At 42.4% G+C, this 26,675-nt stretch overlaps 2 protein-coding genes across 6 annotated transcripts in view; one reads left to right on the top strand and one right to left on the bottom strand.

Moving 5' to 3' along the window:
- LOC108028284 (calcium uniporter protein, mitochondrial) overlaps positions 1 to 26,244 on the bottom strand; it is a 47,509-nt gene extending 21,265 nt beyond the window's left edge. For 2 of the 5 annotated variants that reach the window (XM_017099993.2, XM_050886008.1), the window contains exons 1-2: positions 25,070 to 25,307; positions 12,704 to 12,818 (exon numbers count right to left, since the gene is read on the bottom strand). In XM_017099993.2, the coding sequence (XP_016955482.1) occupies positions 12,704 to 12,818; positions 25,070 to 25,183 (229 nt within the window). In that variant the 5' untranslated portion in view covers positions 25,184 to 25,307. Of the gene's footprint in view, positions 1 to 12,104; positions 12,195 to 12,247; positions 12,584 to 12,703; positions 12,819 to 25,069; positions 25,938 to 26,014; positions 26,030 to 26,112 lie in introns of those variants that run through there. The other 3 variants (XM_050886006.1, XM_050886005.1, XM_050886007.1) reach the window with 3 other exon arrangements.
- LOC108027960 (protein javelin) lies at positions 1,052 to 11,712 on the top strand. Its single transcript, XM_050886003.1, has 6 exons — positions 1,052 to 1,182; positions 2,168 to 2,679; positions 3,260 to 3,587; positions 5,769 to 9,411; positions 9,850 to 10,096; positions 10,525 to 11,712. Exons 1-6 carry the CDS (start codon positions 1,067 to 1,069, stop codon positions 11,451 to 11,453), a joined length of 5,775 nt encoding a protein of 1,924 aa, XP_050741960.1. The 5' UTR covers positions 1,052 to 1,066; the 3' UTR covers positions 11,454 to 11,712.
- Positions 26,245 to 26,675: the final 431 nt, after the last annotated feature.

Here is a 26,675-nt window from a genome sequence, read left to right as displayed (position 1 = left end):
ATGTGTGTGCGTGTGTGTGTTTTGGCCCCCAGATGTGGGCTGGCCAAAAGGCGTAATGGAACTGGCAATAGAGCAGGCCAAATGAGGCCAGGCCAGGCCCAATGCTTAGCATTTTGGCAGGAGAGCGAGTGCTCAGCACTTTCTGGCTCCTTATTTTTTATTTTATGTCAGCTGCCGGTCCATAAACTCGGGCGCCGCCTGGAAATGTTGCTGGGAAGAAGGACAACCGGCAGGAGAGCCGCCAGGACGGCGCGGCCCGAGTCCCCATCCCCAGCCCAGAGCCTGACTCATTCAGTGCAGCATTAGTTGGCAACATTTGCAATTGTAATGACTCGCATCTAAATTGCAACCATCTGGTAAAAAGTGTTGAGCTGGCACATCCCTCCTTCTGCACCTTGCCTAAGGACTCGGGACACACAAGAGGAGCAATGAGCAGTCGTCGTGGCAGCTGCAATTAACACGGAAACTATTGCAGCGGGGTCACGGGAAAGCCCGCTTCCCCGCAATCCCTGAACTTTTGCCACTGGAAGGCATTTGCTGGATGCAAATTAGGCGGAGATTAGAGAAAAGTTATCCCAGGCTGGGGCCCCAAAAGGGTAGCTAGTAATTTCAGGGGTATGCCATTATAACACTTTTTATTCCCCTTTCCGAACTAGCAAAATTATTATTGAGTTGGCCATTTTATAAAGTTTTGAAACTCAAAAATTATTATTCGTTGGCAAACTTTCCTAAAGGGGTATAAATAAGCATTTTAATAGTTGCCTAAAAGTTTTTCAAAAGAGGCACATTTGATTTTATAGTTTATTTTAAAGAACATTGGTTTTATATTCTCTAGCATTTTTAGTCAAAGTTTCTAGATTTTAGAAAATATTTAGATCTGTTGGAATTTGTATAGTAAACATAACTTCCCATTCCTCAACCAATAAAAAAAGGGAAACGTAAAAATGTCCGTACAACCCATAAACACAAAGTATTTCGATTCCCCGATCTTTGGCCAGTGAAGTATCTGCAAGATGCAGCCGCAATAACTCAAGAAGTACGCAGAATTCCGCGAACCGACAAAAGTATGGCAGCGATTTTCGCAATCAATCTGCCAATCCGTGACAGACGTTTTCCATTTACAAATGGCAAATGGCGTTCCTGGCTTTTCCGGCTTTTCACCCGCTTCATTTGGCAGCCCAGGTAAAAAAGCTGCTGGCTAAGCAATTTTCCCCCAATCAGTCAAGGATGCGGCCCCAGCCACCCACACGTCGAATGGCGGTGGTGAAAGGCAGTAAGCAAATAGTCCTTTGGCTTAAACGCTTCGAAGAGCAAACTTTCTGTTCGCGCTGCCTCGTAAAACTGTTTGACTTTTATAGCGCAGTCCGCGAGTCGTCTGCGTTTGTGTTTCGCCCCAATGAATGATTGCAATGTCAGTCGATGGCAGAAAACTAATGTTTACGGGTCCAGAATCACCATTGGGGCTTAATTTAACTGGCGGACAGGTAGCAATGGCTCATAAAATCGAGGCGATTTCTCATGTGTTCAAGCTATCGCTTTCCTCCGACTGAAATAAAGACAATTGCTTCAAACAGAGTAAAAATATTGGGTATTTTCGGGGAGAAAAACTTTGTTTTCAGCTGATTAAGAACCGATTTCTCAATGTCACGTTAATGTTCTAGTTTGTTTTCGGCCATTGAGAGTTCTATAAAGTTAAGTTGCTAGGAAAGACAAATTGTTTTCCCAATGTTTTGTTAATTTGGCGAACGAATAGTCTACTGAGACTGTTATTATGTTTATTTAGACGAAAAATTCAAATAATACATTTAGCTAGAACAGTCTTCAGTTTAGCGTTTCCAGTCTAATAAATCACATTTTTCCGAAAGAATTAATTTGATACAATGAAAAATTAAAGTGATATCAGAAAGAAACCTTTAACCAGAAGTTACAGATATACATATATGCATTAACCGTAAACCACGAGGACGACAAAACGGGTCTTAGGAAGCCTATTAAACTAGTTATTTATGGGCAGGAATTAAGCTTGGGCAAACAATATGAATAATGAATTATTACAAATCATGTACGACCATTTAAAATAATTTATGATCTCTTGAATTTATAACCTACTCTGCATATTAGCGACCTTGACCTTACCATTCGTCATTTTACGCATTTATTTTTGCAGGGGCAAGGATAGCTACAGCTACCAGCACAACTACGTGGACCGGGTGCGTCTAGAGGACACCACCGGCGGACACCACCACAGCCACCACCTGCAAGCCACCCATGATCCGAGGTGCCCGCAGCTGAGGGCCGCTGGCTGGAGGCACACGCACAAGTCCGTCTCCCATCTCGACTTGGCCACCAGCTGTCACGATGCAGCTGGATCTGGCTTAGGTCGGCACTCGCAGCAGCTGCACCACCACCACAGCGGGGCGAACCAGAGCCAGCACCACCAGCAGCAGCAGAACCACCACCATCTGCACCACTCGCACCCGCACCACCCACACGCCCAGCCCCACTGGACGCAGTGCCAGGTGGGCGTGGCCGGAAGCGGAAGCGGCAACGGGCAGCTGAGGAACGCCCGATCGCTGGACTACACGCAACTCGAGCGGGAGGAGAACGCCTTGGACATCGCCGAGTTCTACTGGCGATTCGACGCGGAAGCTCCGCTAGACCAAGTCGATAGCTACGCGGGTGAGTGGCGGCCTTCGGGTGGATGGGATCCACTCGGCCATGTCGGATCGGAATTATTGGACTCCGAACAGGGATCATAAAGATATCATATCATATCGCATGCGTACCTCAATTGTCTAGCTAATTACCATGTGTCTTTCATATGACATTGTCATCTTAAAATACAATTTTTTTTTTACTTCTACCAATAGATGGTTAATTCATAAACAATATTGATCTTAGGATTATAATGATTAAGAATTAAGGAGTAATAAATGTAGTATACAAATTTGTTGGGTATGTTTGTTTGACCTAATAACCCATTCATCTTCATAGCAAATCAAGAATTACAGTTCTTAATATCAAGATTAAAGCGTTAGAAATTATCAGATAAGTGTTAATCCGAAAAGACTGGATAGACTAGTACTATTTGCTCTATATTGGTGTCATGAACCCAATAAAATTGTTTAAATAAGACTAAATAATTTTGAAAATATTAAACACGCATTGTTGCTATTCTCTATTCCATAAAATATTATAGCAAGTATAATTTATGTGACACATTTTGTAATATCTGTCCTTTTATAATCTTTCCCCTTAGTACTACCAACAAACGACAACTTCGACCCTTCGGCAGTACCCCCAGCGGGTGTTTCTTCAAAGGAAGCCACCACAACCGGCACCACCACAGCCTCCTCCAAAACAAATGGTGGTGCAACCACCATCTCGACCACTGCGGCGGCAAACGCCCTGCTCGACATTTTGGGCAGCGAGTCGTGCAGCTTGAGGAGATCGCGTAGCTTGGCCGTAATACGTGAGGAGACGTTTAGCGACCTGCAAATTGGATCGGCAAACAGCAGTCGGCGCCGATCGCAACTAATACCGCGTGCCCGGCTCGTAAATCGCGGATTTTTCCGTGAGTCGCCCCGGTAAGTGAGTCACGAGCACTGCACTACAAAGTGTTTGACCGAAGTAGAAGATTATTTTGGTGGCCAAAGTTCCAACATGAAATTAACACTTTGAAATCGTAAAATATATATATTCAACCCATTGATAGTTATATTAAAAGTGAGACTGGGGAGTGGATGATGTGTGCTTAAACTTTTAGTAAATATTGTAATTTTACAAGGTTTTGTAATAAGTTTTCATAATTAGACTACCAAAAACCCTAACTTTTTACTCTTCTTTGAGAGTTACTTATAGACATAAACAATCATCCGAGTTTCCTGGTAAACCAATGGTTTATTAATAGTTAAAAGTGAAATTACAATTTAAAGAGTTATTAATAGTTATTAATAGTTAAGCAGAACTGCGAAAGGCTGAGCAAATCTTTGCTTTGCTGCCGAGTGCTTGAGGCCCAGCCATCACGCATACGCCGCGTAAACACCGGGCCATTTGAACCCAGCTTAGTCGGCCCAGTCGTCAGTCGTTGAGCGACGCTCGCCGCAAAATCAACAGGTCTCGGCACAATTTTCAGTTTAAACAATTCAAAAGCCGCCGGCCAAATTGTTGCGGTCGGTTTGTTGTCGCTGTTTCATTTTCCGTTTGTGCTGGTGGTGGTTTTCGGTGTGTGTGGCCCTGTTTTTCAGACTTTTTCCGACGGCCGGTCAGGGTCAATATCCCGCGGTCATTGTTGCATTAACCGCTGCCGCGCACATAACCTGCGGTTGCCGATTTAACCTAAGCCTGATTGGTGACAACTGCAAAGTCCGAACGATCGAAATCGAGTGGTTGAGCACGTTACATAAGAACATTTCAGTTTTATGAGCGCTTAAGTTTAGTGCGGAGTTGGGTGTTTCATTTGCTCGTAGTTTAACCCTTCGGTTTGTTTTTCTCGTACGTTTGTTTAATTAAAATTGCAAAAGTTTGTTGTTTGTCAATTGTTTGCCCAGCTGCATGTGTGCAGTCGCAAGGGTCCGCAGTCTGGAGTCTGAAGTCTAAAGTCTGGGGGAATGTGACAGTGAGCTGCAAAAGCTTTTAGCTACGCGCTACTCGTTCAGCCATTAACACACACGTTATGCTGCGCATCCTGCCAATGACAGTTGCCATGGCTCCGGGAATCGCATCCTTCCTGCCCCGTCAAAATCGTTCTTCCATTTCCCCGCATTTTCTTTTTTATTTAATTTGCCGCAAATCGCCGCGTCGAGTGGCTGGGTAAACTATCAACCTCCCTCGCGAGTGCAACGTGCAACTGAAACGGATCCGGTCCCAAGGACCAGGCCCACACAGCTCAACATTGGCGCGGGATAATGGAGGCTTCTACTCAGAGCTCTCTATCAGAGGGTTTTCAGACCGAGGGGCTTAAAAGTGCGCTTTTGCAGTATGAAATCAATAATAATAATAAATGTGGACATTTCAGTAAATCTTAATCGTTATTTGACTGTTTGTAATGTTTGTAATGTTTTTTAATCATACGGAATAAATTATTAATCGATTTTATGTTGATTCTGTAAGCATAAAAACTTATTTTGATAAAAACCAAAATAATAAAAATAATATCAATATTTGTCAGCCAAGTCACAAAAGCAATTAAATTTCATTGCATATCTTATAAATAAAAAGCAAATATTTCCTTTTTATTTCAATAAACCCATTTCAGTGGTTTCAAATTGCAAATTTCCCTGCTTTGTTTACATAGAAACTAAATGGTTTATTTTCTGTATGCAGTAACCGCAGTCGAAAATAATTTGACAAGCCATTTAAACGCTTTTCCATTTATTGCCGCAACATTTGGCTAAGGCCCATACCCAATACCTTCGTCGCCGATCTGACACATTTAATTTCTTGTTTGCCTCTACAACTCTATCAATCACCTGTCGCAGTTCTCTTTTTTAGCTGCAGTCTGATGCCCATTTGAATGACAAACAAGAACCCACTTTTGACTGCCTGACATTCTCGGTTTGGTTTCTGTTTATTTATCTGATTTGTGCGGGGATTGATTGATTGAGACATCACATGACTGAGAGTGTTGCAATCGAGGGTCTTTCAACGAGGCTACGCACACAGCAGCCATCAGCTCCATTAGATGTAATTTAGTTATGATAGGCCAAAGGCGAAACAATAGCATCATTAACGAGCCCATCCTCCCGTTTCGATTCTCCCACCCACAGATTGAACGGCAAACCGAATCAGGCGACCTTGGTGGGTGAGCAGCCAGCGGATCACCCGGCGGATGACACACAGAGCCAGAGAAGCAACTCGGGCACTTGCGATTCGCATCAGCAGCAGCAGCAAAACCTACAGCAGCAACATCAACAGCAGCAACAGCAACATCAGCGACTCAGCCGAGAATCGCGTGACTTTGATGTCTACTATGATAATCTGAAACGCTTGGACGCCTTGGCTTTGAATTTGAGTGAGCAACTGCATCCTTGGCACAACGACAAGAGCGACTTGGAGAGCTTGAACTCGGATTACTTCAAGAACTCGCTGCACCAGAATCACCTGGACCAGCAGCAACCGTCTTCCCTGGAATTCGAGGCCCTCGAGCAGGTGGCAGTCACATTGCTCAAGGAGCGTCCCAGGATCTATCAGTCCAGGAGGCAGCAGCAGCAGAGGAATCACCTTCACCACGCCAATTGCCTGCAGCGTCATCTGGACACGGGTGGGGAATCCTGTCCAGAGCACAGTCAAAGCAGTGTCTTCCCAGAGACCACCACCAGCAATTCGGACGATCAAACAGATAGTCCTTCGCTCTCGGAACAGGAATACGATCTGACCCACATCGAGGAGATTTACCAGCAGGGCAATCACGTGGAGGAAAGCTACGAGCTGATCAGTCTTACGACCACCACAAGGACACGTTTTGGCGAAAGTAGTGAGGAGGGTGAGGAAGAGGAAGGACGTGAAACTGGAGAGGAGGTTGTGGAAAGTCTGACCACGCCCACGGAGGTACAGACCAGCGACAGTGACAGCACCTTAAGGCAAAACCACACCAACCAGTTGGACAAGCTAATAGCCTACGATTCGGTGTATCTCTCCTCGGAAGACAGCTCAGATTGCACTTTAATCGGCGAAAGTTGCGAGTCCTTCGAGCAGAGAACTTTCACCAGCTGCGGGGAAAGTGGGGAGTTAGAAACCCGCAGCCTTCTACACATTTCCATAGAGGATACGGTCTACGAACCCCAAGCTAAGCTTCACAAAAAGGGGTCGCATCAGGAAGATCAACCTGCTCCTCCTCAGCTCACCACAACAGCAAAGGTTGAGGCACAGATATTCACCCAGGTTCTGAAAGTAGAACACACCCCTAAACCCAAGATCTTGGCAGCCGTGGAAAAACGTAAGCTTAAACAGGAGGAACAAGGAGTCAAGCAGCCGCCGTCGGAACTGAAACGCCAGGCCACCGACTCCTTTGTGGTCACTGCCAACAAATCCAATCTCACAGAGAATCAATACCACAGCCTGCCGGATGTGAACATAGGAGTGAGTCTAAAGGTCTGCGAAAACATAGACAAGGAGCTGCGATCATCGTACAACCAGCAGAGGCAGCAGCAACGCAAGGAGGCCAAGAAGGAGCAGCAGGTGACCCGGGCGGAGACCTACGATTCCATTAGACGATTCGGACGGGCCCATCAGAAGGCCAGGCAAAGGGAGTACCAGGAAAGGGAGCGGGAACGCGAGAGGGAGGCATCAGTCGCTCTGCAGGAAAAGGAACGGGAAAAGGAAAAGCCAAAGATAAACAAGGAATTTTCCGCACAGGAGCGGCAGATTGAAGTAAAGGAAACGTCAAAGACCCAAGAGTTAATCAAGGAGAAAGAGGAAGTTGCAAAGGAGGAGCCAGAGGGGGAGGAGAAACCACTGCCACCACCGCCGCCGCCTTTGACCGAGGAATCTCAGCCAGAGGATTCGCAAGCGGAAGTGGAAGAGGAGGACAACCTATCCAACCTATCCATCGCACAACCGGAACAACCCAAAGAGGCCCCTGTCATTGAGGTAGCCAATTTCAGCAGGCTAATCGAGCGACGTGCTCAGGAAATCCGCGAGCGACAGGAGCAAATTAAGCCTTCCTTTCACATCATCGTCACCGACGCCCAGAACAATATCATCCAAAAGGAGGCCATTCAGGAGGGCAAGGAAACCGCACAGCGGATTAAACCCAACCCGAAAACAAATTCAACTGCCTGCTCCAACTCAAACACAAACTCATCTTGTAATCCTATTCAGCGCCCACTTCGTCGCTCGGTGAGCTCTTCGAGTGGCAAACCGCTGGAACATCGCATCCTCAGCACTGGTGCTCCAATTTACAAGGCCCGACCTGTCAAGGTTCTGCCCTCATCCAGCAGCGATTCGAGCTTCTCCCGGGGCAAAATGTCACGACCCCAGATACTGCATGTTGTGGATGGCCGTGGAGGAGTGGCAGGCGGAGCAGGAGGCACCCTGCGAAGGAGGAGCAGTGCCAGGAGCATAGCCAGCACAATTAGCTCGGCGGGAGGTGAGGTGGCTAATGAATATCTGCAGAAAGTGGATGCAGTCCGCTGCTATTGGAACAAACTGGCGGGCAATGAACCAGAAACACTAAAAACAGAGGAGCAGCAGCAGCAGCAGCCGGCAAAGGAAACCCAGCCAGGCATTCATTTCCAGTTGGGTGGAGAAACCACAACACATTGTAGCACGGATAAATCCCCGAATGGCAGTGATTTCTGCAGCATGATGCCGCATCCCTCGATTGAAATTGTGGAGCTCGGCGAGGGGGCTCAGAGGGCCACCATTGTGAAGGCAGCCCCCGAACAGGATGAGGATGCCGATGAGGATCAGGATCAGTTCGATCACATAAGGTACAAAGTTCTCAAGTCCCAGCAGCTGATACGCAACAACTTCCTCTCCACGAGGAACAAAAAGGAGGCGCAGTTCGATGGCTTGATCCAGTACCTGCAGGAATACAGTTTCCAAGAGCTGCTGAGCAATAACAATGTGGTGATAGTGGAGCCTGTGAGGACCAAGATCGAACGACCTCTGCAGGTGGGGATCAATTGCGGCAACACGTCTACGACAGTCCCACCTCCGAAGCCTCCCAGGGTGGCAAATGCCTCGAGTGCCCAGCCACGGAAAACCCGGCAGAGACAAACTGGAGGAGCCGCGTCTAAGAGACACTTCTTCTACCAGCCTGTAAGGGTGAATCGAGAGCTCTACGAGGACGAGCTACCAGATCCCGATACAGTGCGCAATGTGCGTCGCTTCTTCGAGCAGAATGTCCTGCCCACTCCTGGTCAGGGATTGCTGGTGCAGTCGCAGCAAAAGTTCGGTGGCTCCGCCTGTCAATTGAGTCCGAAGAGCCGGAGGGCCAGAGGCTACCGCTACCTGACCATCGACACGAGTTACGGAGGAGCTGGAGAGGAACAGCCGAAGGGCATGGAGATGCTAGAGGAGCACAAGGCCAAGCACTGGGACAATGCCAGTCTCTCGAGTGGGATTTCCAGCGGTGATTTAAGTTCCCCCTGCGGGGAGTATCATCACCAGCAGCAGGAATCACCGGTGATGGCCTGCAAGGATGTTCATGTCCAGGACGTTGTTCGACGACACAATAGCAATGCTGCCAATGCCAAGGCCCGGGCTAAGTTCGCCAGCCGACGCACCTGGTGCATGGGAACAGGGCCTGGGAATGAGTCCCTTTATCGGCAAATTTATGAAAATAATTTGGGAAATTCAGAGCAGCAGGAGAACGGCGAGCATCTGGAGGAGGAGGACGACGAGCAGGATGACCAGTACGAGGACGATGTGGAGCAGGATATGTGCGAGAATTATTACGTCAGCAATGTGAGTACACAGAAAAAACGAACAAGCCACCGAAAAAACGAGTACTTGAAGTTTTTAATCTTATCAAGTCACACTTAAGATAGTCGCATTATATTCATGATAATTACATTCTTTTTAATGAAGTAATCTTTAACTAAGTAACTTATAGTGGTTTTCTTTATATTTAAATTTGATTCAACGAAATTATAAATCTGGATTTCTTAGGATAGGCACCTAAACACATTTTATTAAAAGTGCACAAAGTTAATTAACTCATTTTTAATGGAGACTTTCCTTTGTCAACATGAAGTTCTCTAACTGCTGACTTGGTTGCGTAAGCTGAATTTCTGCTTTTTTAGTATCTGTATAGCCTTTGGGTGCGGCCCTTTTGCGTGTGGCTTTATGGACCATTAGCCTTTGATGGGAATCCGTCGTCTAATCTTTTCCTCCTTCCTGCAGGACGTGCTGGCCAAGATAAGGGAGTGCGGCTCAACTGTCACCTACTACGGGGGTCGGGTCCTGGACAAGACCGCCACCAGCAGCACGGCCCCGCCCACGAAAGCCACTCAGCCAATGACGGGGAGTGGAACCCGCTCCCGAATCCGTCAAATAGAGGCCTGCAATGTGTGCCTGCCGAGCGAGAGATGCGAACATCGATTGCAAACCAAGCAGGCGGCAGCAGAACAGCAGCAGGACTCCTATCAAGGTGGGTAAACCCAATCGTCCCTGTCATGTTCGAACCCAAGCTCATAATTGGCTATACATACAGAGAAATAGTTTGCAAAACTATAATGAGCTTATAGGAACTAAAGAGATATAAAAATAATTTTAAATTAATTTCTAAAATATATTGCTTTATATCTATTAGACAAACAACTTAATTAAAAAACATAAATTATATGGATTCAAATTTACATTTTATTTTTATTATATTTTGAAGAACTTAAATTTAAAATAAAAAAGCTAAGTTTTAACATTATATTTAAGCATAACACAGACATAACTACAAACAAACCTTTTATGAACCACGTAAATATTTTATAACTTTATCCCACTACATGATGAGCATAAAAATCGCGACACTGACTGTATCTATAGAACCAAAATGATTATTGTGTTTCTCTCACTGTGCAGGCATCAAATTTAAGCTGGTCAAGTCGAACAGCTGCAGCAGTCGCCTGGAGTTGGCCGGAACTGGAGAAGATGAGGTCAGCGCCGATAGCGAGGTTGTTCGGAAAATGGTTCATCACTTCGAGGCGAATCAGACGTCGCCCGGCAATGATGTCCAGCTGACCATCAACAGCCAGAGTCAGATAACGTCGGCGAAGGAGCCCGAGGAGAAGGAGGAGCCATCGCGCCGCCAAGTGACAGTAAATAATCACATCAATGTGCTGCGGGACATGCCGCAGGAGCCGGAGAAGCCTGAAAACTTTAATGGTCAGTCGGAGAATGGTTATGGCGCTGTGGAGACGATGATGCCCACATACGAAAGTCAGGCCATGAACATACGTCTGGATGTGACTGAGAGCAGGAGGAACCTGCAAGCTGGCGATGCTTCCTCTGCTGCTGCCAACAAAGTTTGCCGTAATAAAAACGTGGACTTGGCCTACACGCTGGTCAAGACAACGACAAATCCTCCCAAGGGCAAGCCCATCGAAGCTCCGCGGCAGAAAATTGGAAAGCCACGCGAGCAACGGGAAGCGGAGGAAAATGGCGAAAAAAATGCCGTGACAAAGTCCGTCAAGCTGGCCAAGGCCGCGCCGCAAATCATAGTGCCCGTGGATATCCACAGTCAGGCCTCGATACCTGCACCGGCGGCTCCCATTCCCGAGCGCCGATTGAGCAATGCCAGCAGTAGCAACTCGGTGGTGGACAAGTCCATGGTTCGACATTATGTGGCCAATGATAAAAGCATCTACGAGCGGCGCAAATACGACGAGATAGAGTTCGAGGAGTTTGAGGTCTACGATCCCAGCAAGGAGCCGCCACCCCAAGTGGAGGAGGGTCCCGAGAAGATACCCACAGATGCCGAGCTCTACGACAGCCTGGACGACAAAATGTAATCGATAACTAATGCTCAAAGGGAAAACTACAAACAGCAACGACCATTTCTTGGGGTTTCGGGTTACAGCTTAAATCAAAAACATCTCGTAGTTAACCATATTGGTAGCCTAATTAGCTTTACAGGTAAAGCCAAAAGATTACACCATAAACTATCCAAAGTATGATTATTATATTATTTAAATTTAATGCGCAACACAACAAATATTCACCTGTACATTGTAGATTTATGCTTAAATAAATATGCAATTTATTTAACGAGCCGTGACAGCTGTCGACTAATTATTTATTATGCATTTCATTACAGAAGCCAATGGGCGCCCGCACTATTTCGTTAGTAACACTATCTGTCACCTTTGAAAGTGCAGATAAATGAGAGACCACAAGCGCCACTAATTGGTCAAACTAATCTTTAATTAATCGATAATTTATAGACATGTGCGATTTAAGGCAAACACTTGATGGCGATAATAACGTGATTAGAAAGGGGAGAGGTTTTACATCGCCTAATAAATTACATTTAAAACAATTAATGCCTTTCATAAATTTGCAAATTGTGAGATTATGTGTTGGCGAAAAATAAAATTATTTTCTTGTTGTTAAACACTTCATATTTTGAGAGCAATTTAAAGCCAATATTTTGAATAACTCACCCTTACTGATTTTCTTTTTCGTTTTCTTTCTACTTAGTAGCAATTTCTTTTTTCTTCTTCTGGTTTTTTCTTGGATTGGAAACAGATTATCTTTGAAAAGTGATATTTTTAAAATATGTTTCTTCTGTGGCTTTCAAACTTACTTAATTCTCTGCTTAAGTGTGGTTTTTGTTGATTAGGAAACTTTGGTGGTCCCTTTCTTAAATTTAGTGTCGTGCTAACTTCCTTATTCCTCCTAATTTTGACTATTTTCTTCCGTTGTAACCCTTTAAACTTGTTAATTCTTGATATCAAATTTTCAGATGTGTCTTTTAATGCTTGCTCTTTATAGGGATTAGCAACTTCGACAGGCGGTAAAAACTTTTCAGATTTCGGATCCCCTTCTCGGCACTTAACATGATTATTGGATTTGGATTCCTTCTCTTTCGATTTTTCTTTTACCTCTTCTTGCTCGTCCACATGTTGACTTGAACTGTGACCTAAGACGGAAATGATTGATAAGCTCGCATGTGCACCCTCCCACAATGTTATCAATTCCAATCAGTTATCCGCGTTAAAGGAAAATATTTACAAAATATCTGCAAAAAATTCCCACTCACCTCCCGTCGTCGGTTTTTTATGCTTGTCCGACTGTTTGCCACCGCTCGTTTCGTCATCGTCCGCCGTGGATGCGAAGCTTCTGTGCTGCTGGAGCTCGTGACCTGGCCGTAAGTGCTGCGGGAGAAAGAGCGGAAAATATTTGCAAATTAACATTGATGACTCCATTTCGCATTATTGATTGTGGCTTAAATTGCCCATATATCTAGCAACTGGCAGAAAGTGCCCAGTGGCAAGATAATGCATACGTATGAAGGTAAATTATAAGCCTACGCCATTCTAGGGGCTAACGATACCATCAGTGTGCTTGTGAGGGTGATTAGGGTGTACCTATACATATACATTATTCTTAAGTTTTAAATTTTAGTAGAAGTGAAACTAATTGTAATAAATTTAAGAAATATTAAGTTGTGTACAAATATATGGTCTCTCTAGCCTTTAAATTTAAAACAGATTAATATCAAAAAACATTTTCTTACTCAATATTTTGTAAACATTTTTTACGAGGAAACAGGTTTGGACATTGTTATAATAATATATAAATTGTATAAAAATTGTATAGGAATTCAAGCTTGATATAAGCAATGCAATGAAAAATGTACCTTTAAAGGCCACCCCAGTTTACTTAGTAAATTCCTCTATATATTCAGTGCCCCCGCTCACATTTTAGACTGGCATTCTTTGCATGTTTCAGCCCCACCTAATTAAGTTAAAATGCTCCCTAGTGAAACCACGTGCTCCCCATAACGAACGACGACAGCGACAACAAACTGGCACTCAAAACAAAAAAAGGAAGCGGAAAAAAGGAACCGGAAATGGAGGAATGGAAAATGGGATGCGTAAATACAGTTATTGTTAGGGCCACATGGATGTGGCTTTAAGCCACAACCCGGTCTTCGACTGCCACTCTTCTTTTACAACTTTTTTGTATTGCTTTCCTTCTGCCGGCAACGTTGCGTATGAGTAATAACACACACGCACAACCCACAATCACTCGAGGGAGCACACACATTGGAAAGGAAATCGAAACCGTAACCGTTTACCTTGTCATTTTACAAAAAAAAAGAAGTCAGGTCGTTTGGGAAGATTCCAAAGTTGAAACATTGTCATCTTAACACTTTCAGAGGGAAAACACGTAAGATGGTAGTAAAGAAAATATGGGATTTAAATATTAAATGCTTGGAAACTAAGCTGTAGTAAAAAAGGAATTTATACAATTTTACTTTAATCTTAAAACTAAGATTTTTAATTCAGAAGCGCAAACAATCATTATTTATTCATTATTAAGAGTATAAAACAGCATGTCATATTAAACTGACCCAAGGGCAAGCTGAACCCAAAAGCCCTATGAAAGTTAACTAGAAATTCAGCAACAAATCCCATAAATTAAACTTTGAAACTGTGACATTAAAAATCCATTCCGACAGCTTCATTTGCTTTAGCAAGCCAAACTCCCAGCCCAAAATGTATCTAAACCACCCTCGCAGTTGAAGCTTGTGCCTGAAAATATAAAATAACATTGCATAATTTTAGGTGCAGCTGGGTGTGCGGGTGTTTGCATGGGGCACAGCGCTATATGCAACCATTTCAGACCCGAGTTGGGAGCTGCGGCATTTCTCATATGGCATGCACGTGTTGTGCGCCGATTTCAACTTTTGCTGATTGGATTTCACGCTCCGCTCCAATCAGGCGCTTCAATAATTCAGGCCCTCTTGAGCGCGTTCGAAAAATGTAGCGAAATCAAATGTTTCCCGCGAGTAATTGAAATTTAAATGGCAAATAAATTCCCGGGGCACGCCCACGCAGTCCATAGATCAAGTTTGTTAGCAACTTTGGTGATTTGTGGCCGCGCATTATTGATGGACTTTGGCTGGCCAAATGACAATGCCTCGGAACATTTCTTCTGACAGTTGGTCAGAGTCACATCCGCAGGGTGCTGAGACACATTGCTGCGAAACCGGAGGGCATCAGCGAAGTTATGACCCCCGACGAGCTGTCTGCCGGCATCAAATGTTAAAAAGTTGCCCCTCAGGCATTGGCGACGCCACCGAAGCAGATGAAACATTAGGCGGCACATAAATTTAACAAGCTCCGACAGCCAGAGACAGAGAAATCCAACTTACAGCCGCATAGTATGCCACTTTTTTTGTCCCCCGGAACTCCACCGTGGTGTCAAAACTTTTTACGATCATCCAAATAAATTGAAATCGCAGCTCAGCTTAGATTAGCTTGGCCCTGAGATGAAAATGAAAATGTAATTTCATAAATTACACCTGCTGTTTTTCCCGGCAAAAAGATGATCCCAAACTTGTGACCGCAACTTGAGTCGCATCATTTCAAGTTTATTTGGGCTGTGGGGCAGATTTAAAGAGCGCGGACCAGCCGTATGCAAACATCAGCATCCTTGGCCTGTGCCTGCGACATGTTGCCGCAATTGTCTCTTAATGAGCCCGACAATGTGACCACGTGCGGCGCTCCAGTCGCAGCTGATGGAAAAACAAGACACGGGGCCCACAGGACACACAGGACTTGCCAGGACGAAAAGGCTCTCGGAAGGGAGGCAAAATGAGCTGAGGGCCGGGGCCGGGGCCATAACAATAAACAAAGGCGAGCCGAGTGGCTGTCTCTGGGTTCCTCAAATCTTTTTCGTCTGGAAAAACACCAAAAAAGCCAAACAAAAAAGTTGTCCAACATTAGAGATAAAAATAAAATTACAGTGGTTCGTGTAATTTGCATAGCATTTTCATTTCGCTCGGCACTCTGGAGCCCTCTCTTGAATTTCCCAAATTGTTTTTCATATATTAAAGCAGGCTAAGCAGCCAAAGGAAAAAGTTTAAGTCGATTTAAGTTTAATTTAAGACACCTATATTGATCAGAAAAATAAATCATATCAAGGAAAATATATATTTCCCTAGCTACGATACAAAATAAAACTTCATTGCCTCTCAAAATTAGCATACCAATTTCATGTCCCTGAGCTTTCTGAGCCACTCTCTTCAAAGATTTAAATTGCTTTCCATATTCTAAGACATGGTGGCCCCATTTGAGGAATATAAAAACTTTGCACAACTTCTCAGTGAATTTCTAAATTGATTGAAATTAAATTTTAAGGACCCCTCGCCAGGAATTCTGCCTGGAAAGTTGCCGTTTCAGGAAGTCATGCAAGCTAAAAAGTTGTGAGACAGGAGAAGCCCTAGACAAGCACTCGCCTTTCAGCCCTTTGTTCTTGGCCAACAAAGTCGCGTGTCAAGTGCTACATTCCCGGGCTCCTAGCCAAGAATAACAGGCCGCGGAGCATATTGTTCCTTACGCGTGTGATTGTCTCTGAATGAGCTCGTTAAGTCGGGGGCCAAATGGAATAATGAATCCCCATCAAAGGCAATTTGTCCGACCGGTTGAGATGCAATTGAAGTTTCGCGCAGAGATATTTTTTATTGCTCGTAAAAGGAGAGGAGTCTCTTGCAAGGCAATTTGTTATTTAGAAATTGAGGCTGCTGGCAATGAATCATAAAAACAATATGAGTGAGCGAATCGCAGAGGAAATGAGATTAGTGGAACGACATCGAAGGATCCGGGCGAGGACAGGATAAGGCCAAAGGAAGGAGCTCGGTAACATCTCGACAACAACTCAAGCCACGTCGATAAATTCCTATAAATATATTAAAAGGAAAGGCAGGGAGAGAGAGCTAATAAATTAGACACATGTTCACAGCAGGCAGGGGATTTTTTGTGGGTTTTCTTGTCTTTTTTTTCCATTGGCACAGAGTGAATAGATTTGCCAGAAAAGATTTTCTGCAAGTAAATATTTTTCTGAGAAAAAACAGAGCAAAATAGATAAACAAGTTGGGTAGCCCAAACACAAACGCAGATACACACATGGACTATCAAAAATCATCAGATACAGAGAGCGAAAATTAAAGAGACAGGCCAGACGGACTAAAATTAGTACACAATCCGATAGATATACGCACATCCTATAGATACACCGCTGAAATGGAAATAGACATGAAAGCGCGCAAAACGCTGCCAGAAATTTGTCGCAGCCCTCATAATTCACAGATAGCCACGGGAAATTTGATTAAAAAGCAGACATATGCCCGGACTGTCCAACAGTATAATGTGACTTGAATGTGGCTGGAAAAACATACCAAAAAATAAATGTGGCTAACAAAGAAAAGTTTTCCCGTTCACCCAAAAATTTCTTGAATGCCTGCTTGTTTAGGCCATTTCATCCGAAGTTTACCCCTCTCACTCCCTTAAGAGTTGTCCAAAGTGAGTTTTATATGCTCATTTGTAAGCGTTTTACTTGTGTTTAAATGCATGCTGTGGGACTTCCTGGGCATTTCTAGTTAAACTCATTTAAATTGCGTATACGTAATATTACAGGAGAGCCCGGAGGTCGGGTTTGTTTGTTTATTCAGCCAATTTTGTTAATGGAAATTTGCCAGAAGAAAATAAATGAATTGCAATTCATTCATTGACTCAATTACAGGGAAACTAGGTAAATTTTGGACTAGAGGAAGGAATACATGTCACTCACCGGCAGTTAATTAATAATGCGAAGGGTTGTACGAAATTCGAGTTAATTAAGCTTTAATTGTAATAGGCAAAGGTAATAAGGGTGAGTGGAAAAATCCCACAAGGATTACACAGTCACACATTTGCACCCTCTTTTGGTGGCAGTTGGGTTACCCTTATGCAGCCCCAAGCTGGCCAAACGAATTTCAATTACACATATTCCATATTCATAGAGTCTGTGGATTGCCCCCAGGCGATGGTCTGCCATCGGTAAATAATGCACACGGATGGAAAAGCGATGTACACGGCCCAAAGTGGCAAAGAATGTGGAAAAAGCTGCAACAAATTGAGCCACTAAAAGCTTGGGCCATTCAATGCCGAGCTCAACGAAATAGGAAACCATAAACTTGTGGGTTTAAGCACATGACCGCATCCAGGAATCGGGATTCAGCATCAAAAGAGGCCAGAGCAAACATAAAACCAACTCGGTAATTGCGTTACTCACTCAAAATAATGGCTCATTAACCCGCAGGCCAATGCGCAAGAAACAGGAGCTGCTCGGCTTCAATTAGTGGCTGGGGTATCCTCCTAAATCTTCACTTCACTGAAGATGGAGTTGCCCAAAAAAAAATCCACGTAAGAAACTTCTTCGTCTGACTAAGAATAATATTTTCCTGCATACAAATTTCTCATTCTCCTTTGAGAGTTGAAGGAAAAGCCAGCTGCCAAAGGCTGCTCAAAAAAAATATGGTACCCTTTAAGGATCCTTCACACTTTCAGCCAGAGGATGTGTGCGCTTGTTTTTCTTTGAGAGCATCTTGGTGATGTGCATGAGCTACTTCCAGGACACGACCTTGCACGGGTAATTTTAATTTTAATACAATTAACACTCACAAAGGGCGATAAAATAAGGCTCGGTGAAAAAGGGCAGGCCCACGGGCCACGCCCCAATGCCTATCAGAAAGGACCCGAGGCCACATCCCATTCTAATTAGTAGGCGACAAAAAAGCGCCAGCAAGAGCCCAACCGCATGTTGAGTGCTCCATTTAGCGAAAACCTCATGAAAACAAAATTATGCAGTCCCCTTTTTTGTGGCTAAAATAAACTAGAATGGCGACGACAAAAACAGGAATTTCAAGGACTATCCACTGCGTATTCACTGTCCTTTTTTATGGACAGACAATGAGCTATTTACGAGTATATGTTAGTTGGCATAAAAAATACAAAACTGTCCTTAAATATTTAATTTCATCTGGTCTTATCAATAGAGTTACTTTATATATATAAATATTTAAAATCATAAAAATAAGCATTTATTTTCATGATTTTATTTTAAGCTTTTAGCTGTAATAAATATTAAAGCATATGTGTGCAATTTTAATGTCCTTAATGTTCTTAGACCATAAAAATTCCATATAAACTTAAAATATGTATATTTCTATAAAAACAAAACTAATAAATTCGTAATAAAAATAATATTTTAATGGCTTTATACTCACAGCAATTTGTATTATTTATGGGAAATATAATACCCGTAAGCCGTGCATAAAAGCTACAGATTTATACAACTCACAAAGCCAAATATGAGTACGTTACATTTGTCTTTTGAGTCCCTACTCGCTTCTTATGACAAGCTTAAGTGGATAATATAGGAACCCTTACCGAGAGTAGGAGACCAAAAATAAATTTATGTAGTTCAGTATGAGCGCAACGAAAATTTGCATATAATAGGAGAATGTGCGCCTTCAAAGCCCGGCGAAGACTAACCCACAACAGCTGACACTCGCCTCCTGTCGAGGAACTCGGAAACCTGGGACCAAAACTCACCCGCAGAGCCTGCGATGTGGCCTGAATTAATAACGAACCTTTTATGCGGTTCCCTCCGCCCGGCCGCCTTTGTTTGGGCTTTAAATTGTCTTGAATTTATGCAGAGATCTTGGGCCGGCGATAGAGTTCTGTAAGTGGCCAGCGCCGCAAATATTTGCCAAATAAATTAGCAGCCCACTTGGCTCCGTTTGTCCAGAGCATTTGGAAGTCAATGCATTGAATTAAAATCAGTGCACAAACAAATGTTCCCCAGTGGCTTTCCGCAGAATTATGCTGACAACATTGAAATATTTTATGGCGTAGGTCGATCGCAATCGGGGGATCTCCCCCTGAATGCTTTAAATTGAATTGGGTTGATTATATAAATTGAACAAATAATTTATTTAAGCTGATTCGGGGTCGCGTGGCCCCTGCCAGTGAGTTATGGATTTTAAAGTGAGCATTTCTATATATAGTACGCAACCTCGTTGGCGCTCTCAAGTGCTGATAAGTATTATCATAAAAGCGCCACAAATTGATAAGGTAAATGTTGGGTGGAATCACCCCCGGCGCTTGCAGTTTAGCCAGCACTGTAAATAGTTTCGGAGATTGGATTACAAGTGCAGGAGAGGGCTTTTGGCCACTTGTATCTCATAGGTACACACGCAGCCCGGCTCGGTGCAGAGTCATTAGATAAACATCAAAGCGAACATTGAAACCGACAAGTTGCGGGGGATTCGAGGGCAAATAGGGTGGCGATTTTATAGGGCGCTCCGTATGTGTATATATGGGATCACATGTGGGGTTGTTCGGCAGTTGGCGGCCTTGTCGACGACAGAAGTCAAGTGCAGGAGCAATGGCCAAAGCACGCAAAGGCAAAGTTGGCAGAAGTTGTATTACCATGGGCTACCAAACAGGGAGCAGGGCCAAGATAAACATTAATATGAATGCACTTGGATTAATAATAAATTTCCCTGGGCAAAAGTTGGCATAAGTTAAATAAGGTTTAATTACAATTAGCCTTAACTATTTTAGCTCTAGAGTAATTTCTTTAAAAGTCTCATTAAAAACTACTTACAAATTCAAATTCACTTAGATTAATGAGTAAAGATTTTAGAAGGTTTTAACGTTGTCCTACATCCAAAGAAATTATTTGTGTGAGAAAAATTAAAACAACCATAATATAAATAATTTTTCTTATCTACCATTAAATGAATGAACTGAACTGAAATGGCTTATTAAATTCCCAAGAAACTTTCAGTTTCGGTACAAATATTTTTTCGGATTATTATTTACTAGTGTTTTTCTTAAAGTGTAACTTTATTGTTTGGCTAAAAGATATTCAACTCTGTTAGCTATTTGTCCGGCTGAATAATATTACGACCAAGTTACGCCGGCAATTTTGGAGGCATAACTTTAAGTTCTGCTGATGAAGCTACAGCGACAGCCCTAATGAGGTCTAGCTAGTTTGTGACATCAGCGGAGGACCCGCCTCCGCCGTTTTACGATAGCATTAATTACGCGTATAATCCTCGCTCGTCCTCCTCTCCGAATATCCTCTCAAATACTACGAAGTGCATACATATACAATGTATGCAAATATTTTTGCAACGTCTGGTGGGGAAATTTGCTTTAGGTTTTCCCTGATAGCTAAGCAAAGATTTTGCAACGCTGATAAATGTGCGAAAACGTGCACAAGTTTGCATGGGAAAGCCCAGAGGAGAAAAATAATATTGGGGGTGAGTGGGCGTTAGGCGAAAGCCCTCCTATAATATGCAGATTTTCTGCGGCTTGACGGTTTGTGTACGGGTTAGGTCGAATGTTTTTGGGAGACTTCAAGGTGAGAGCCGCAGAAACTTGCTGATCAAACAATGGCTGATAGTATTTAAGAAGGAGATTAGCCAAAGTCAAGAAATAAGTGCTGATAAGTTAAGTGCTTTACTGTTTTCTGACAGCCGGTGAAAAAACTTGGTAGAACCTTAACTTTGTTAGGAATTAGCAGACAAAACTTGTGAATGAGGTCAAGCGAGTCTTAAAAAGATTGTAGGTCCTGAGAGACCTTCACCTAAGCTAGTACTTTTGAGAAGCTCAGAAAAGGGCGCTATACGATTAAAGCTTTAAAAAAATAAATAATATATAATAACAAAATGGAAAAAAATATTAAATTTATAAACATCATTTAATGAAAGAATCGAGCTTTAACTCAGTCTATAATAAAATGTAAATTCAGAATAAAAAGCCGATTTGGGAAACGTGACGTGAATTAAAGTCAAGGTTATTGACTTGACTTCGAGTTGACGAGTTGAAATGCAAACTTCATTTCAGGTTTTTACTTTTCAATGCTGCTATTAACGACTTTAATATTTATTTGTTTTAGGTTCTTTTAAAAGTTTAGCATAGCTAAAAACCATAAAAAGTATGAGTAAAAAGAGGGAAAATCTTACACAGAAAAAAGTGAAATTAAAGTATCACTTACTAAGCCTGATTTAACGAGGAGATTTGGTAAAAAGTCCTATATACCACTCACCACAAGACTTTAAGTCCTGGCTTTAAGCTGCTGACCCTTGGCTGCATTATGGGCAACCTGTGCAGGTTTGCTTTGGCTATGATGAATTCCATTTGCATAAGTACCGCGTTGTTTTCGTTTGCCAGACTATCTGGCTTTATGCATCAGTGTCTGTGTTTGCTCGCACACGGGCACTCAGAGATGCACAAATAAAGCCGGTTCCAAAGCCTGAATCATGGCACTCGGGTATTTAATCAAATATCAAGTGATCGCCCATCGGCCACGCTGCATCGGTTGGAAAATAATTGTTCACCGGCCGGGAAAATTCCGGTTACATACAATTGTGGTTAAAATAATAAGGCTGCTAAGTGTACTGACCGCAATGGACACAACATACCGAAGAACAACCACAAATGTTTAATTTTCCATTGGGATAGAAGTATTTATAGCAACACTTATGACTTTTGTACTGCATATATTAAAAATATGTGTTTAGATAGATAAAATTTTTTATTTATTGATCAATATGGGAAAAGAATATGATAATATACAGATGAGAACTTAAGTATATCCTGTTCAATAACACTGATAAACCTCTCACTCACTGCTCTTACATTGTGATGTTTCATACAAAACCATTCACGTAATTGAAAAGTTTCTAGTGAAACAATTTGCGCAAAACTTTTGAAGCGAAAAATAATTGTATAATTGGTTAGAATTATATTTTCCCAGTTTTTCAAGAACAATAGTGGGGTTAACTATTATTCCAGCTGTCACTGTTCTGCAATACATATATTTGTGTGTGCCACGCCCCAGGAAACAGGAGTATGGCAAAACAAATGGCAACACAATGCAAAAAGCCGAAATTCAAGGGGCAAGCCAAAAATCCCATTGAAAAGGAAATGTCTATGCTGGGGGGTGGGGACGGGCAGATATAACAACACACGTTCTGCGACTGTTTCTATGTGAGTGTGTGTTGTGGGGCAGACCAAATGGCGCCAATAAAAGTTTTTGTGTTTTTGTGCTCCACAAAAACAAAAAATTCGGGGAGAGGTCTCTCAAAAATTCTACAAATCCTCTGAACTTTATTTGTTCTATCGCGTACGCCCAGAGATTTAAAGCGAAAAAACTGAAGCGTGATATGGAGGCAGTGTGACATGTTAAGATGCCAAAAACGGAAATCCGGGTCAAGAAGTTTCCCAAACATTTGAGCCTGACAATCAATGCCGTCGCCTTCGTAGTCTCCCCTGTTTGCTCTAATCAGCTGGAAGAGCGCAAAAACAACAATGCAAATTGAGACAGACACTCGAACGTACGAAAAGTCGGCAAACAACCTGCTAAAAAGTAAATAATCCCGGTACACATAGCATGTATCTCCCCCTTTGGGGCCAATGTCATCAACACTCGCTCTCTTCGCAATCTCGCAGATAAAAAAGCTCAAAAGCCGCCCGCCTTTGGCGACACTTGAGCTGCGTAAATAACGGCGTATTTAATCATTTCGAATGCAAATCGAGTTTGGCAAAAAAGAAATAGAAGAATGCACGCCGGTGAGTGGGGCGCCTACAGTAGAGCCTCTACTGAGCGGAGACTAGTGGAGATTTTTTAAATAAGGAGGTACAACCTTTGAATATTAAATATATCTAGGTAAAAGTTAATTTTTATTTTATTAAAAAAAAATTAAAGTTATTAATTTTTAGGCAAAAAAAGATATCCATATACATTGTTCTTAATTTAAGAACATTCCTTAAAAACCGTTTAACAATATTTCTATATACATATACTATATATTATACTATTCTGTATATTATACTATTATAATTTAATTTATTATACAATTTTGTGTACTTCTTGTAAAAATAAGATTTAATTTTGCAATGAGTATCTATAGAACATGAATACGATTGAATATCTAAACAAAATTGGTATACCTTCATTGAAATTTGATTATGAAAGCAATTATTTAAATACCTTTCTTGTTTTAGAAATGAGTATTTCATCAGTGAGCGAAAAGTTTCAAAATTATTTTTTATAACATTTTTAATGATTTTATAATTGCAAGATTATCACAATTCCATTCTTGTTTTTTAATGCTGGCCAAATATTAGTTAGGAAAGTTTTACTGTGCTTTTTGATTGTACTGAACGCTTACATAGTCAGATTCGCTGATTCACTAGGGTAAGTTTGAAATCCGAGCTGATAAGCAGCAGCGTTTCTATATGTTAGAAAACGAACACCGCTCGCAGCATCAATGAGGTGACTCACCCAAGTGAAATTAAGTCAATGACGTACAGTTTATTGAGCACTGGGATGCCATAGCGAGTGCTAATTGTGCCAAAGTTCGCTCTCTAAAAAATTACAATCACTCATCTACCAACCGCCTCCCTCCGACCGAACACCCTCCCCGCCCCTCCTATCATGTCATGTGATGATAAACATTTCTGACAGCTGTTTTTGTTGTTATTGCTCTGGCCTTTTTTCGCGCAGGTGCAAAAACAACAACAAGAGGAAGTTGTGAGAGCGCGAGAGAGTTGGGGAGAGCACAACTCCAAGAGGAGTTGGGCAAAAAGGCAAAAGGGAGTTTGCAAGAGAAAGGGGAAAAGGAGAGCCAGAGAACAAGAGTCATGTGTATGAACTTATGTGTGTCGTGTAGATATGTAGATATGTAGCTCATGTTGCTTTTTTCAGACGGGTTCTTTGCATAAATTTAAAGAATTTTGAACACAAAATGTGCCCACCACACACAAGAAAACGGACAAGGGGCGCATGTTGAGTGTTCCTATATAAGTATGACTGTTCGGCTCCACAGCTGGGCAGAGACAGTTGTGGTCAGAACTATAGAACACTCACTTTTACGCAGAGAGAAATGAGGATTTGAGAACAGTTGTTCTTAAAAACATTGTTCTCAATATGAGTAAGAAATGGTGAGGAGAAAAGAGTTAAATTGAGTTTTGTTATAACTTTTTGTTAACTATATAATGCTAAATAGCCTAATTGTTTAGTTGTTGAGAAATACAATGGGAATACCTCAATTTAACTTTATTCAAGCACAATGAAAACATTTTCAATTTCAAAAATGTCGTTCTAGTTTTAAGAACAATTTTAACTTAGATAAGCACGTCAGTATTCTCTCTCTCAGTGTGGGTAAAAATTTGAATTATCAAGAAATGTCATTTTCAAATAACTAGAACTATAAAATAATCTAAAGGACTTAATGACTTAAATTCCTATTAACAAAACCCCTTTTAAATACACCCTAACAAGAAATTGGTGTTAATAGGAAATTACAAAAAAAGTATAGAACCTTTTTGCTAAGGATTTACGAAGAAACGAGGGATGGACTGACCTTCCTATAATAAATAAATAATTTAACTATACTGCAGGTTCTATAGGTGTGGCCACCGCTGTCAGCATGCGCCTATTCACATTCGTAAAACAAGTGCGTGTGTTTTTATAGATCCGATACGGCTGCTCCCCCGGAGCGCGACTTCCCCAGATAGTGTTCGTAGGTATTCCAGGGCACTTTGTAGAGGGTACTCACCAGGGCGAAGGTCGTGGCGGGGGCCACACGGAGGGCGAGACTTCTATAGGTGGTGGTCGAGGGTCGCAGGAAGAGCCGGAAGGCGCTGACCATGGCAGCCCTATTTCTGGACATATTTCAGCGGGTTAACTGGAACTGGTTCTACGGCTGGGCACTGCACCGCACTGAACACACTCTTACTTATTCTTTGTGAATCACGAACGCACCGGTCACGAAGGGGGTTTCAAAATGAGTAATTCTAGAATTGTAGTTAGGATTATAAAATAAATTTTTAATATGATTTGCACTAGCAGGCTTGGCACGACCCCTCGTTCAAAATCAAATTTCGAAACGCCCGACCGAACCGGGTATTATTTATTCGAAACGGGTATTTCGGCGATGCCTCTTTCATCGTCGGAGATTCCGAGGGCACCGTTAGATTCTTCCCGATTTGATAAGCCCGAACGCGAAGCTTTCACGGCGATAAACAAAATACGAAGCCCAATCGAATTGGCTTTTTCACAAAACATTTTGATGGGAATTTGTTGACTTTTGATTGCTCAGACAAAAGTGTGTGAGTTGTGAGTGAGTGGGGAAAGTGCAACAAGCCGCAAAAAGAGCAAAACAACCGAGAACGGGCGCCAAAAGGGAGAATGGGCGAACTCTGGAGAGGAGGAGGGGCCGAGAGAATTACCGGTTTTCACCCAGCGAATCTTCTTCAGCTTTTCGCACGCGGCGCAGAGGGCAAAAACCCGAACGATTATCACTCGAAGTGGAATTATGTGTGACAAGATATATATTCTGGCAATTTAATAATTAACAAGGCGGCGTTTTGGTGGCCCCTCGCTGGCACTCTCTCTTCGGCTCTCTTCGCACTCTCTTCGCCCACAACTTTTTACTTTCAGCCGGCTATATGAACACGCGATTTTGTTAATATTTTTTACAGCCGTCTTTATGGCCGAGTACCTGTTAGCACGTGCTATTTTTATCAAGCAATATCTAGTTTAATTTTAAATATTACTCCTTTCGGTTTTGATTCCCAACCGACAACTACATATTTTTACCGTTATTTTCTTAAATAAATATATATATTTTTGGAAATATATATCAAAAAGCGATTATTTAAAGTTTAATATTTAAAGTTGTCAATAAAACTAAAAAACACTGACACCCACAACCGACACGAACGAACTACAGAAATGAACTAACTGGAGGTACGAACAGAAAGCGATGGTATGGCGATACCATCGGAGTTCCCTAAGAACCATCGATTGTGTTTCTGGGGCTTCACTGTTTTCACTAGCGAAAGAGCGCCAAACGACGGGGTTTGAAATGTGTAAGTAAATGTATGATTGAGCAGGTACATAAATAGAAAGCAAAAGATCATATTTACTGTTTTATTTATTAGCTAAATCAATTGTAATTAAACTTTATCAAAGCGCCTTTAAATATTTCTAAATTTGAAAAACATTCTAATTGTTCTAAAAACAATTTTTGTTGTTAAATTACGTTTTCCCTCAAAATTACTCATACGATGCGTGTGCCAGTTAAAAGTAACGCTTACAGTGCGTATGATTGATGATCTTATATTCAAAAATCCGAGTAGAAACGCTTTTCCCGACTTTTA

Source organism: Drosophila biarmipes, chromosome 3L, assembly GCF_025231255.1.
Source record: "Drosophila biarmipes strain raj3 chromosome 3L, RU_DBia_V1.1, whole genome shotgun sequence".
Lineage (NCBI taxonomy): Eukaryota > Metazoa > Arthropoda > Insecta > Diptera > Drosophilidae > Drosophila > Drosophila biarmipes.
Note: the sequence above shows the minus strand (reverse complement) of the source record. Positions and strands in the feature narration are given on the sequence as shown.

Coding starts and splice junctions, on each gene's coding strand:
- LOC108027960 (XM_050886003.1), top strand. CDS start 1,067: ATGGCAGCGATTTTCGCAATCAATCTGCCAATCCGTGACAGACGTTTT. Junction 1,183..2,167: donor CGCTTCATTTGGCAGCCCAG/GTAAAAAAGCTG, acceptor TTATTTTTGCAG/GGGCAAGGATAGCTACAGCT. Junction 2,680..3,259: donor CCAAGTCGATAGCTACGCGG/GTGAGTGGCGGC, acceptor CTTTCCCCTTAG/TACTACCAACAAACGACAAC.